The sequence below is a fragment of the Pseudorasbora parva genome, chromosome 8, assembly GCF_024679245.1.
Source record: "Pseudorasbora parva isolate DD20220531a chromosome 8, ASM2467924v1, whole genome shotgun sequence".
Lineage (NCBI taxonomy): Eukaryota > Metazoa > Chordata > Actinopteri > Cypriniformes > Gobionidae > Pseudorasbora > Pseudorasbora parva.
This window is the reverse complement of record NC_090179.1, coordinates 16,547,469-16,561,695: the sequence shown is the minus strand read 5'-3', so window position 1 is coordinate 16,561,695 and position 14,227 is coordinate 16,547,469. Positions and strand designations below refer to the sequence as shown.

Here is a 14,227-nt window from a genome sequence, read left to right as displayed (position 1 = left end):
TCATTCTGACTTTATATCACTCAATTCTGACTTTATCTCACAATTCTGACTTTATATCACTCCATTCTGACTTTATATCACTTAATTCTGACTTTATATCACTTAATTCTGACTTTATATCACTCAATTCTGACTTTATATCACTCAATTCTGACTATATATCACAATTCTGACTTTATATCACTTAATTCTGACTTTATATCACTTCATTCTGACTTTATATCACTCAATTCTGACTTTATCTCACAATTCTGACTTTATATCACTCCATTCTGACTTTTTATCACTCAATTCTGACTTTATATCACTTAATTCTGACTTTATATCACTCAATTCTTACTTTATATCACTCAATTCTGACTTTATATCACTCAATTCTGACTTTATATCACTTAATTCTGACTTTATATCACTTCATTCTGACTTTATATCACTCAATTCTGACTTTATCTCACAATTCTGACTTTATATCACTCCATTCAGACTTTATATCATTCAATTCTGACTTTATATCACTTAATTCTGACTTTATATCACTCAATTCTGACTTTTTATCACTCAATTCTGACTTTATATCACTTCATTCTGAGTTAATATCACTTAATTCTGACTTTTTATCACTCAATTCTGACTTTATATCACTCAATTCTGGCTTTTTCATTCAATTCTGACTTTATATCACTTAATTCTGACTTTATATCACTCAATTCTGACTTTATATCACTTCATTCTGACTTTATATCACTCAATTCTGACTTTATCTCACAATTCTGACTTTATATCACTCCATTAAGACTTTATATCATTCAATTCTGACTTTATATCACTTAATTCTGACTTTATATCACTCAATTCTGACTTTATATCACTTAATTCTGACTTTATATCATTCAATTCTGACTTTATATCACTTAATTCTGACTTTTTATCACTCAATTCTGACTTTATATCACTTCATTCTGAGTTAATATCACTTAATTCTGACTTTATATCACTCAATTCTGACTTTATATCACTCAATTCTGACTTTATATCTCTCAATTCTGACTTTATATCACTCAATTCTGACTTTTTCATTCAATTCTGACTTTATATCACTTAATTCTCACTTTATATCACTCAATTCTGACTTTTTCACTCAATTCTGACTTTTTCACTCAATTCTGACTTTATAACAATTGCAACTTTATATCACGCTATTCTGAGAATAAAAGCCAGCTTTGTGAGATAAAAACAAAATAAAACCAGCTTCCATATTACATTATGTTTCTTTCTATAAAAAACAAAACCGTAGCTAACTACATTTGTTACCCGACTAGTTAGTATTTTTTATTGGTGTAAAGTTTCTGGATAAAGCAGGTGATTAAGGGAAGTTTGTGCGTTTTTTTTTTTTTTCCTTCAGTTTTTTTAAAATCTGACAGTGAATATGAAACTAAGGGGTGCATCAAAGTTTTCTTGTTTTTACATTTTTCAAAACTGACTTGCATTTTCACTTTGTATTTCTTTCAGAGTGAGCCTTTTGGATGGAAACTGAAGAATGCCTTTATCTGTTCTGGAAATGCCTCGCCTGCTTGGTGCAATGGACTCATGAAGCGTCGGAAGGAAGAAGGAGAAAAAAAAGAAAAAAAGATGAAAAGGACAAACTGTAAATGTGATGTAAAGATGGACATGCAACCCACAAGATCCGCAACATCCCTCACCTTCCTCCTTAAACTATTCATTCACAGAAAAAGAAAATAATAGGGACGGGGAAAAAAAACAAAACAATGGAAGGCCTGAGATCTGAGTCACCCAGCTTTGGTGAACTTGCGGAAGGGAAATCGAGTTTCCTGTAAATATATTCTTGACATCGGAGATTGAAAATGACATTATTGTTATTGCATTGCTATGCAAGCCGAGTTCTGTTTCTGCGCTCTCCTCCCTCTTACGCTGTTGGTCGTTTGTACGATATGTGAATTGATGGGCTGTGGTGCCATAGAAATTATGTTGTCATCCATCATTTGTTAATACTTCTCATGAATTAATTGTTGTCATTATAATAATTATTATAATTAATTATTTTCTTTTGCACTGCAATTTTGGTGATAAGCACAAAACCATGGCTCCTGCTGACATGAAGAATTGGAGGAAAAGAAATGTGAAGGGGAGTTTCTGTACTGTAACTAGAGATAAGAAAATATATAACTGTGTACAGAGATATATTAAAAGATGCCTGAGTCTATGCTGGCGGAAAGACTTACAGTTCTGACGAAACGGTTTACGAACTTTCGATGGTGGGGTTCCTGCGAGAGGAACCAGACGCTCTCCATGCTGGAAATAGTCCGAGATGGGTTCGGAAACTGTTTGCAGGGAAATGTATTTTAAGTGGTTCTCTTTTCAACACATCCAGCTACCCCGAGTGGTTAATACTACTCAATCTAGTCCAATTGGAACATATTTAGGCCAGATCTTTGAACTACACTGGACTACAGGTACCAACTTTGCCTCTTCCCTGGCTCACTGTTTGCCGCTTGCTTTTGTTTTGCGTTTAGTATTGTGGCTATTTACTTTAGTCCATCTGAGCATAGCAAAATTAATAGACACCAACATGGCTAATGTTTGGAAGTGAATTATTTTATTTTTTTTCACTTGCAAGATAATTGGGATTTTTAATTTTTTGGTCTCCACTCAAAATTTGATTACAAGCACTTGAAACGTGAGTAATTTAAAAGCCATATGAACAAGACTACAACGCCCCTGCCTTCCCGTTAGGCTTCTGCCTTACTCTAGAGAGGTCTTGTAGACGTTACGATCCTGTGCTTGTCTTGAGATTCTGCGTACTTCTCAGATCAAGAGTGGAGAATCAAGTCAGGAAACTTAAAATAGTTTTTTTTTTTTGAGCACTTAATGTATCTTGTTTTTATATATTTCTGACAATGTCCCAAAGCCTTGTTTTCAAGTTCTACTTCACCTATGCAGGGCACTGAATCACCAGGATCCATTAACAAATCCACATTCATTGATATCTTGATTCAGATATTCGTCCTGTATTCACATGCGAAAGTCTCCAAATGACTGTATCGAGCTAAAGCCAATAACATTTTGCCTTCGCAAAAATACGGCAATATCTCTCACGCCATCGCTGAGGCATGGTGGTCGTACGATTTTTCCACATCCTCTGTGTGTGCTGTAAAATGTCAATCAGACCTCCAGAAAACGTTTCCACTGTCTTCGGTCACTACGTACAGCACGTTAACCGAACAGCCCAGTTGGATGATGAAATTTTACATATATAAATATATTATAAAAACAAAAGGCTGCTCAAAAAAGGATATTTTTTACTGTGGAATCTTCAGGAGTTACTGGTGAAATGACTGTTTTCTTTCATTATTTCCGTCTTCGTTTTGTACAATGTTACTGAGGAGCGCTCTCCCAGACCGGGCCGACGTCCCATCCACGTCTTTCTCTCGGAATTCACATCATTTCAACGCTAGTGTCCAGCAGTTTGGAATAATGAGGTGCGAACAAGTATCTCAGGTGATTTTACATCTATATCGGTGGTGTTGATGTGGGTGTATATAAATGTATATATTCATATGCATCCTCACGTAAGAGAGTTCATTCCATGTTCGCTATTGAAACGTTTCTCCACCCCTTGTACCTGATGAATTGCTATGCTCTCTCTTCCTTTTTGGCCCCGTCGACAGTAGTTTTCCATTCCTTTCTCTTCCATCTGAAAACGTGCCGGTACACTAAATGTCCATAAGACAAAGATGTCACTTACAGAACATACCAAAATTAATATTGATATTTCTAATGTCTAATGCATTTTAGTGTCTTTTTTAATACTTGTTTCTTTAAACATCACAGTGTTGTTGTTTTTTTGTATTTATTAAGATAATAAAGGTATATTGTGAAAAATGCATAAAGGTTTGTGGCGTGTTTCTCCTCGATTTCCTGCACACTTGCTTCGTTTCACACCAAGGCTTTGTTTTCACGGGCTGAATCGGCTGAATTTGATATGCTCAGATCATTTTTTATCATTTGTATGCGCAACCTCCCGCTGCTTTCTCAACAGAAAGGCAACAAAAGGATGATAAATACAGAAACGCCGACAAAAGTCATCAATCCTTTCAAGAGATGGCACACATACTGGTTTTTAATGCCATGTGCTCTTATTCTGTCCCCCTTTCCGTCTGTACTTTAATAGCCCACATGATTCTCCAGAAATAGATTACTATAAAAAAAATAAACTTTTGATAGATATAGCTAGAATTTCCTTTTATATATATTCTATGGATGGATGGATGGATGGATGGATGGATGGATGGATGGATGGATGGATGGATAGATAGATAGATAGATAGATAGATAGATAGATAGATAGATAGATAGATAGATAGATAGATAGATAGATAGATAGATAGATAGATAGATAGATAGATAGATAGATAGATAGATAGATAGATAGATACTTTGGAACTACCACTTTGAAAGATTAAAAAAAGAGATCATAAAACTAATCCATATGAATTGAGCGGGTTTTTTCACATTTTACCAAGAACCATTGAGGTTCATTCTCGTGTAACGCAGCATGTTTGAGCTTCCCCAAGAACCAATGAGATTCATTCTCGTGTTACGCAGAACGTTTCAGCTTCAGCAAGAACCAATGAGGTTCATTCTCGTGTTAAGCCGGGTGCACACTGTGCGATTTTGCCCACGATTTGGCCGTCTGAGACAAATTTAGCAAATACTAAAAGATTCCTCTGATCCTAGGCTAAAATCTGACGTCTTTGGTCGTTAGTTTTACATGTTCACCGGCAGCTGCGACTTTACATGGAATGAGCGCTGTGATCAAATTTTACCTCAGACGAAATTCTGGCAGTGTCAGAAGATTTGGCACACAATCCTGCAGTGTGACTTCTACGACGATTGTCAAATATCTCCGTTTTTCATGACAAACTATGACCAAAACGAGAGCTAGAGATTTCTTTGTAGCCACCATTTCAGTCCCGCGTGTAATGCAGCTCACTGTCACCGAGCGCATCATTCATTGATGATATAAAACTCTGGACGAGTTTTCTTGTAAGTGTCCGTTTTTAGCGCGCCTTCACTATCGACATTAATGAGATCTTGCAATGTGACATGGCTTACATCTGGGATCATGATCGTACAGTCTGACAAGGGACATTCGCAAAGGATTTTGAAAAATCGCACAGTGTGCAGGACACCTTACGCAGAACTTTTCAGCTTCAGCAAGAACCAATGAGGTTTATTCTTGTGTTACGCAGCACGGTTGAGCTTCCTCAAGAACCAATGGGGTTCATTCTCGTGTTATGCAGCACGTTTCAGCTTAACCAAGAACCAATGAGGTTCATTCTCGTGTAACGCAGAACGTTTCAGCTTTTTCAAGAACCAATGAGGTTCATTCTCGTGTTATGCAGCACGTTTGAGCTTCCTCAAGAACCAATGAGGTTCATTCTCGTGTTACACAGCACGTTTGAGCTTTCTCAAGAACCAATGAGGTTCATTCTCATGTTATGCAGCACGTTTGAGGTTCCTCAAGAACCAATGAGGTTCATTCTCGTTATGCAGCATGTTTGAGCTTCCTCAAGAACCAATGAGGTTCATTCTCGTGTTATGCAGCACGTTTGAGCTTCCTCAAGAACCAATGAGGTTCATTCTCGTTATGCAGCATGTTTGAGCTTCCTCAAGAACCAATGAGGTTCATTCTCGTTATGCAGCATGTTTGAGCTTCCTCAAGAACCAATGAGGTTCATTCTCGTTATGCAGCATGTTTGAGCTTCCTCAAGAACCAATGAGGTTCATTCTCGTGTTATGCAGCACGTTTGAGCTTCCTCAAGAACCAATGAGGTTCATTCTCGTGTTACGCAGCACGTTTGAGCTTCCTCAAGAACCAATGAGGTTCATTCTCGTGCATCAAGCTGGTTCGGTTGAGCTTCTGTTTATGTTTGCTGATCAATGTATATATGTGAATAAAACACAAAATTCTATCTGTTTATCATATAAAGGGATCGAGTCTCTACAAAAACTTGCTCATTTCATATAGATTAGTTTTTATATTTGTGATATTTTTAAGTGTCAAAATGGTGGTTGTGTAGTGGTCAATGGAGGGATAGAAAGCTCTCAGATTTTACGAAAAAGATCTTCATTTGTGTTTCGAAGATGAATGAAAGTCTTAAAGGTTTTGAAGACATGATTAAATGATGACAGAATGTTCATTGTTGGATGAACAAACCCTTTAAGTGCTCAGATCAAAGGTCTGATGAATGAGTTTAAAAAATGACACATTCATTTTGCTAAATCCACTAAATTGTCTGTGTGACAAATTCAGGTAACTAGACTTGTTTCAAGTATGAGAACATGTTCCATGCATGGTAAAGCTGAAATCCAGATGTAAAATGATCACATCATTACAGGAAGTTGGTAAAAACAGATTATATTTATTAGTAATATTAAAGGAACTGTATGTAAGAAATGTATTTCAATTAATCATAAAATGGCCCTGATATGTCACTAGACATTAAGAAATCATGTTACTTTTCAAATACTTATATCACTGACAACAGTAGTCCGGCCAGGATATTGTCATTTAAAAGTTGTTGTTGCAGCCCTCAATTGATGTTGATGTTATCATGTTGTGTTTTGGCCTGAAGCTCCACCCTCCACCTATCGACCAATCACGAAGTCAGTAGTGATTTGGCACCTGGGGGGAGGGGGATACACTGCTCTGCAGTCATTCGAAAGTGATTGCAGTACAAGTTTTAATTAGTAAAGTTTTCTTCAATATCATGGAATAAACACATTTATAGGCTGCATTTACACTGCAGGTCTTGATGCACAATTCCGATTTGGTGACTATATCCGATTTTTTTGACGACCCGCTTACATCATCTTTTCAAAAGCGACCCGTATCAGATATTTGCATTTACACTCTACACTGGCAAAACAACCCAAGACACACAACAAAACTTTTCACAACAAAACCCGTCCAATTGCAACTCAAAACTGTGTTAAAGTAGCCCAATTCCGCATGAAATCCGCAGACTTGGCAACACTGGATCGCAGCTTGTGTCCACCTGAGTTGACGTCATTCGCCTCCGTACTTTTTTCAATGACGTACGACTCGCATTTACTGGGGAATATCCGATTTGACCGCTTACATGGCAGACGCTAATGCACGTATCCGAATCATATCGGATTTATTACCACATATGAGTGAGGCCTGAATCCGATCTGAGGATATCGGAATTCATGCGTTTTTTTACTGCTTACACGTTCACATGTCATATCCGATCTGTGCCACATGAGAGGAAAAAATCGGAATTGGGTCACTTGAACCATGCAGTGTAAATGGGGCCTATGTGACTCAATTAAGTTAATTTTATATGGCTCTGTGAAATGATTCAGACATTCAATTTCATATATTCATTCATCCACTTCAATTTCATATACTTTCATGTTACATAACTGAATTATAATACTGCACTAGTTGACAAAAATTAGCTAGCAAAAGCACACATTCGCATCTTAAATGCTAAGCATTAAATTCTCCTTCAGCAAAGCCGTTATGACATTAGTTGTATTAGTCCACAGCCTAAGCAAATGCTCCACTCTTCTCCACATTAACCCACAATAATTAAATTGTTCTAATAATTCTAAAGTCTCCTCCTTTATTATTTTGCTCAAAAATACATAAAAAACAAACACTTTTACATATATAATAACACCATTCACTCGCTCTTGATTTAGCCATATGCAAAGCATGCTGTGCAGTTTCAGTTAATGCAGCACAAATCATTTATGTAACACAACGCAAACAGATTAGGTTTGACTTATATTTAATTGGATTGAACACAATCAAATTAAGTTTGGACAAAATGTATAATTGTGTTTTTTAGCTCATTTTAATCAAGTAATTTGAACAAGCAGTAAAAATAATTGTTTTCAGTGTACTTGAACACAAAGATGGGAGTGATATTTTGACCTTTTCAGACATTTCTACAAAAAAAAAAAAAGTAATAATAATAATAAATCACAGGTACTGCTTGGATTCATGAATGAAAAGCGGACTAAACCAGCCTTTGTGTTCACTGAAAAATGAGTGTTTTTGTGTTTATGCCATAACCCGGCTTGTGTTTTCATTTATTCTGACCCTTTGAGTAAACTACACACACAGTGCTGTAAAAGCCTGCAAGCCTGAAAAATAATGACTAGCCCTTTTGTTTTGCCAGCAAAGCAACTTTTCCTCTCTCACCCAATTTCATGGCTTTTTTCTTCTCATTTTTCACCTGCTTCGCCTAAATGTATTTTCCCTTTTTTCCCCATTTATTTGGGAAATGACTGCCTTCCACAGTTGCAATATTAACACCCTGTCTATGCCGTTTTATCGCTGGTCCTCATGGCGATAAGATATGAACTCTTTTGACTTTTGATTGTGTGTATGGAGCATGACGTTTGGTGTTTGATTTCATTGTGTTGGTGCAGCATTTGAACCCACAACTGCAGCAGATAAATGCATGAGAGTGTTGCCATTTGTGGTTGTTGGAGAAGTTCTGGTATGTGGGTTAATTAAAGGAAACATCCCTAGCTGCTGTTTCTGCCCCCCCCCCCCCTCTCTCTCTCTCTTTGCATTCTCTCTCACACACAGTAATGAGGAATGGAAGCAGAGAGGCCGGTGTATACCCGTACAGCACAATTCATCATTCATGTCATCCATACCAAAGCCAGCTGCTCGGAACAGACACAGAAAATTAGCATTTCACCCCCATCTCGTCTCTTTCTCTCTCGCTTTGAGTCGCTCTTCTTCATCAACCCCCATTTTGTCACTTCCTCAATGTTAATGGTTCTCTCTTCTTATCATTTAACTGGGAAACTAATTCCTGTCTTTGATTACTGTCAACCGCAGCACAATGACCCATATCCGTCTCCTCTGGTTCTGCTGAAACGGCTGTTTCCCGGGATTGGATGTCAAGACAAAGTAATTATTCTCTTTTTAAACTTCTGGTTTGAGTTTCTGTCTTGGCTTGTCTTGCAATATGTTTACATTCACAGTTTTATAAAGAGCAAAGTATTCAAAATAAATAGCTATGCCTAAATGACTACAAATGTCGTCTTCCAGACCTGCAAATTCACATTACTAACATTTGATCGTAGACAAATGGACCTCTTGACTGAATTCAGTGATCACACTCATGTTCTTCCATGGTCTGCCAAAAACGCATTGACCTATAGGGGCATGGACTCCACAAGAGGTGTCCTATGGCATCTGGCACCAAGACGTTAGCAGCAAATCCTTCAAGTCCTGTAGGTTGTGAGGCGGAGCTGCCCTGGATCGAACTTGCTGGTCAAGCACATCCCACAGATTGGGCATGAGATCTGGGGAATTTGGAGGCCAGAGCAACACCTTGACCTCTTCATCATGTTCCTCAAACCATTCCTGAACAATGTATTCAGTGTAGCAGAAAGAGGCCACTTCCACCAGGGAACACTATCATGAAGGGGTGTACTGGCTCTGCAGCAATGTTTAGGTAGGTGGCACATGTCAAAATTGGTTTAATAGTCGGAATCAGGGTTGCCTAGCAGAACATTGCCCAGAGCATCACACTCCCTTTACCAGCTTGTCATCGTCCCACAGTGCATCCTGGTGTATCACTTCCCCAGGTAAACTGCACACGGCCGTCCACGTGATGTGAAAGAAAACAAATCGGATCACCACTGATCAAAATGTGCTCCTGGTTTAACATATTTTGTTGATCCTGGAACAACATTACAGTTTAAAATTCTAAGTCCTAACAATATCCCTACCCTTACCTTAACCCTACCCGTACATTATCTCTAAAATCAGAGGGAAACCCATTTAATCCTATCGGTCACAATAGTGACCGCAAAGAATGTTTTTATATAAAAGCTCTAAAAATGTTTCTGACGGGTGTTTTCTTGCATTGCCTGCAAATATGAAAAAAGGATCTCAATTAAATATGTGCAGTGTCACATGGTTAGTGCATTGTCACATGACCAAAGCAGTTTACTTCTTGTTTGCACCAGGAGAAGATGAAGGCTGCTTCAAAGCTCCAAAACGAAAGGTTAGTAACATAAAGATATGACAAAGACTTTTGGTACACATCATCTTTCAGTTGTCTAGTATTACTAAATGGATTTATTCCACGGCATGTGGGACTTGAATTAATCTCGACAGAGGACAGACATAGAGTTCCTTTGAATATTTTATTTAGGGTGATTATATACATTATAGAATATTACTTTGATAAGTTTATAGTGCATTTTTGTATTTGCAGAGTTAAGCAGCATTACACTGCGTATGTGTGCGGTTAGAGACATCATGTTTTTATGGACCATGGCATCTGTACCGCAGTAAGATCCAATCTCTGTAATTGAATGTAACATTTATGCTTCGCAAACTGGTCAGTTCTTCCTTTTTGTCAGAAAGCAGATCAATTCAAATGAGGTCTTTTCTTTTCATTTCACTTTTAACTCCAGGGTCTTGTTTTTCCTCTCATCTCGCAGCTCTACCATACCATCTTTTCATAGAGTCAGCTCCACTAGGCTCTTATTGCCATCTTTCTAAGCTATCCTTCTTACGGTTAGCTGAAGGACTGCTGTAATTACCCATGAACCCTTGCTGCAGCTTTTCCTTTTGTCAGCCTAAAGAAACCAGAAGGCCAATCTCGGAGCGGCTGTGACATTATCTCCAGATTGGATAAAAGTTGAAGGAACTCTTTGAAAGAGAACATCTATTCAACCAAGAATTGAAAAGAAAATCATGTTTTCCAGTCCTCACACTCTGTATCCACCTGCAAGTTCACCTGTTGGAGGTTTCGGAGACTGATTTGGTCCGGGCCGTGGCTTGTCTTCAGGTGGGATTTCCTTGATGAACATCTCTTAATCATGCTGTAATTGTTTGAGCATGACCTTCCCTGACCCGGTTAATGGGAATGGCCCTGATTAACGACGTGTGCTCAGTCACACAGTGGGAGGCGCCGCCCACACCCACGACTCATTGGTTCATTAATTCATTTATTAATTAAAGGGTAACAATGAGGCAGAAAACAAAGACCAGCCAAAGGACAAAGAGGAAGCGATAGTCTTTCTGTAGTTTGCTGTTAAAAATGATTTATGTTTATACGCATGCTGATTGATAATTATAAAGCATCGAGCTATCATCGCTCTGTTTGAAATTAACCAAGAGGATATAGAACTGCTACATGTAATTTAATCATATTCCCTGAAGACTTTAATAGGAGAGGAAAGGTGCAAATTATATGTGTATTAGATATTTGATGGACAATGTAATAATTGCAGTAAGTTTAAAACCAAACTAATCTCTCTATTCCCTGACAACCATTTTTTTTTGCCAATAATTCCTAAAATATAGGTGATCCTAGAACAAACAAAGTCTTAACAAATAAATAGAGATAACTGTCTGTTAGTGTTTTCATCTCATCTCAATGATAGTAAATGATTACTACCCCCCCCACCCAAATTGTATTAACTTTATGGAAATGAGAGTGAATAAAATATCATTATTTCTTTCATAGATATAAAATGAAATACATTGGTGTTGTATTAATTTTAAAATAAATGTAGCTATAGCCAACCTTCCCTGTGCTGTACAGAACATTTGACTTCACTAAGCATTCATACATGTACATTTTACATTTACATTTATGCATTTAGCAGACGCTTTTATCCAAAGCGACTTACAACTCAGGAGTACAGGAAGCGATCTGTCAAGAAGAGGCAAAGAAACGCAAAAAAGTGCCCAAGATTACCAAGATTTGTATACTACTCAGAGTAGCAAAAACCAGAAAAGGGGCAGAAGAAAAGAGAAATGGAGGAGGAAGAGGTGATAAGATTGATAAGATTAAGTGCTTATGGAAGAGATGAGGAGTTATTACCTGTCTTTTGAATGAAGCAAGTGATTCTGTCGAGCGTATGGAGGACGGAAGATCGTTCCACCAACCAGGAACAATGAAAGAAAAAGTTCTGGAGAGGGATTTCATGCCTCTCTGTGGTGGTACCACATGCCTCTGCTTGTTAGCTGAGCGAAGGCTTCTGGTGGGGGTGTAGACTCGTAGGAGTGAGTCGAAGTATGCTGGTGCTGACCTTGAAGATCCATCCAGCATCCATCCTGCATATGCTGAAGGCAGGGACAATAAACATAAACATTAATTGTGACTGTTTGCTAAGCTTTAATGGCATACACATTTGCAAACAAAGATGTTTGGTGATGCAAATGTCATACTGAGTCGCCGTTGTGTTCCAAATACCTTCTGTATTTGTTCACACTAATAATCGACAGATGTTTATTGACATAAAAATGTCAACATTGAATGAAAATGTAGAAGATCCATTTCGCAAACTTTGGTGATATGACAGATCACATTCATTTCACTTCCAGTAAGGAAAATGTCACTCTTTTTATCTGTGCATTTACTTTGGGACCAGAGTCAAAAGGAAAGGTTGAGGTCTTAAAGGGATTGTTCATCCAAAAATGAAAAAATACCCATGATGTACTCACTTTCAAATCATCCTAGATGTATATATGACTTTCATCTTTCAGCCACAATCACAATCATTATATATATATATATATATATATATATATATATATATATATATATATATATATATATATATATATATATATATATATATATATATATATATATAAGCACATCCATCCATCATGAAAGTACACATGGCTCCAGAAGGTTAATAAAGGCCCTCTGAAGCAAAGCCATGTGTTTTTGTAAGAAAAATATCCATATTTATAACTATAATCTCTTGTTTCTGGTGATGACCATCCGTGAGTTGAGTCATGGTCGAAGAGTGACCTGTGACATATAGGAGTAGCATAAGCTTTGACACCTCTCGTGGTTCAAACAAATAGGGCTGGGCAACATTCTCAAGCTCCTCTGACATTTCTCTTTAAAAAATTCTCATTTTCGATTTTTAATTAATAACTGGTGTTTTGTTTGCTCTATCTTCTATATGCATTGGGTCAGAGGTCACTTTCCACCAGAATTAGCTTCACGGATGGAAGTTATTGATTTTAGTTTATAAAACTTTATTATAATATATTTTATTATATATATTTACTTTATACTGGATGCTTATATACTTTATTATATATATATAATATATATAATTTTCAATTTTGGGTGAACTATTCCTTTAAAGGGCAGAATGGTTTTAATTGTTAGTGTTGCATAAGGAATATTTCAAAAGATTTAAATATTTTCAGTAAAATATTCACAGATTTATTTTGTGTAATGAATTCGGCAAGCACAAACTACACCAAGTATGGAGAAATTAACATGTTAAAAAGGGCAATTTTTGCAAAGGTGTATGTTACCGTGCTCAGCCCAGTTTTCATTTGCCCAAGGAAACAGAAGAGAATAAAGATGTGTTGGTAATGTATTTTGGTTATGTTTTTGCACTGAGAAGGGTGCTATGAGCTCTGTTATGATCATAATGAAGCTGTAAAAGCGGACTGAGTTTAACTTTTCAGCGTAATGACATTTAATCTCTACAATGGTTAATAGCTTTTTCAAGACACAAAACAACTTAAAAAATCACGAGTGGGGTAATACTGATGTAATTTATGTCATATAATAAAACATGTGAAAGTGTCTTGAGTCTGTTTTCAACCCGAACCTTATTTCAACCTTATTTCGTTGAATTAAGGGAACCAGAAGTGCTAAAATGCTAACTCGTGTCATTCCTGCACCATTCTATTGCAGTGTCATTTGATTATCGTGTCTTGCCATTTTTTTTATTTTACTTTATGAAAATGATATTATGTCTTTTAAATTTCCTTTCTCATATGGCGATATAAAGTAATCACATTTCATGAATCATTTAATTCATAATTCAGACCTGACCCTCTTATTGCTGCATTTAAATGTTGTGGGGTTGTTAGTGCGCTAATTAGTCTAAAGACCAGCTTAATTTAGCAAAACAATAATTTCAGCCAGGGACATTGTGATATAGGCCTACGTGCTAATGTTTTTTTTTATTTTATTTTCTTCTTCCGTGCATTATAATGAAGGCTTTGTGAAACTGCTCACATTTTCCAATTATGTATGCCTAGGAAAGACTATTGAGCCAATCAGAGTAGGCATGGGGCGGAGCGAGACATCCAGCCCCGCCCGGTTATCCAGGCTGCAGCCAGGTGTTCTTGATTGCGCTTGCAACTGCAAGT

The 14,227-nt window shown here is 37.1% G+C and overlaps 1 protein-coding gene across 7 annotated transcripts in view; it reads left to right on the top strand.

Annotated features, from left to right (window-relative positions):
- robo2 (roundabout, axon guidance receptor, homolog 2 (Drosophila)) overlaps window positions 1-3,908 on the top strand; it is a 606,500-nt gene extending 602,592 nt beyond the window's left edge. For all 7 annotated transcript variants that reach the window (XM_067450218.1, XM_067450216.1, XM_067450219.1 and 4 more), the window contains one exon: window positions 1,510-3,908. In XM_067450218.1, the coding sequence (XP_067306319.1) occupies window positions 1,510-1,511 (2 nt within the window). In that variant the 3' untranslated portion in view covers window positions 1,512-3,908. The remainder of the gene's footprint in view (window positions 1-1,509) is intronic.
- Window positions 3,909-14,227: the final 10,319 nt, after the last annotated feature.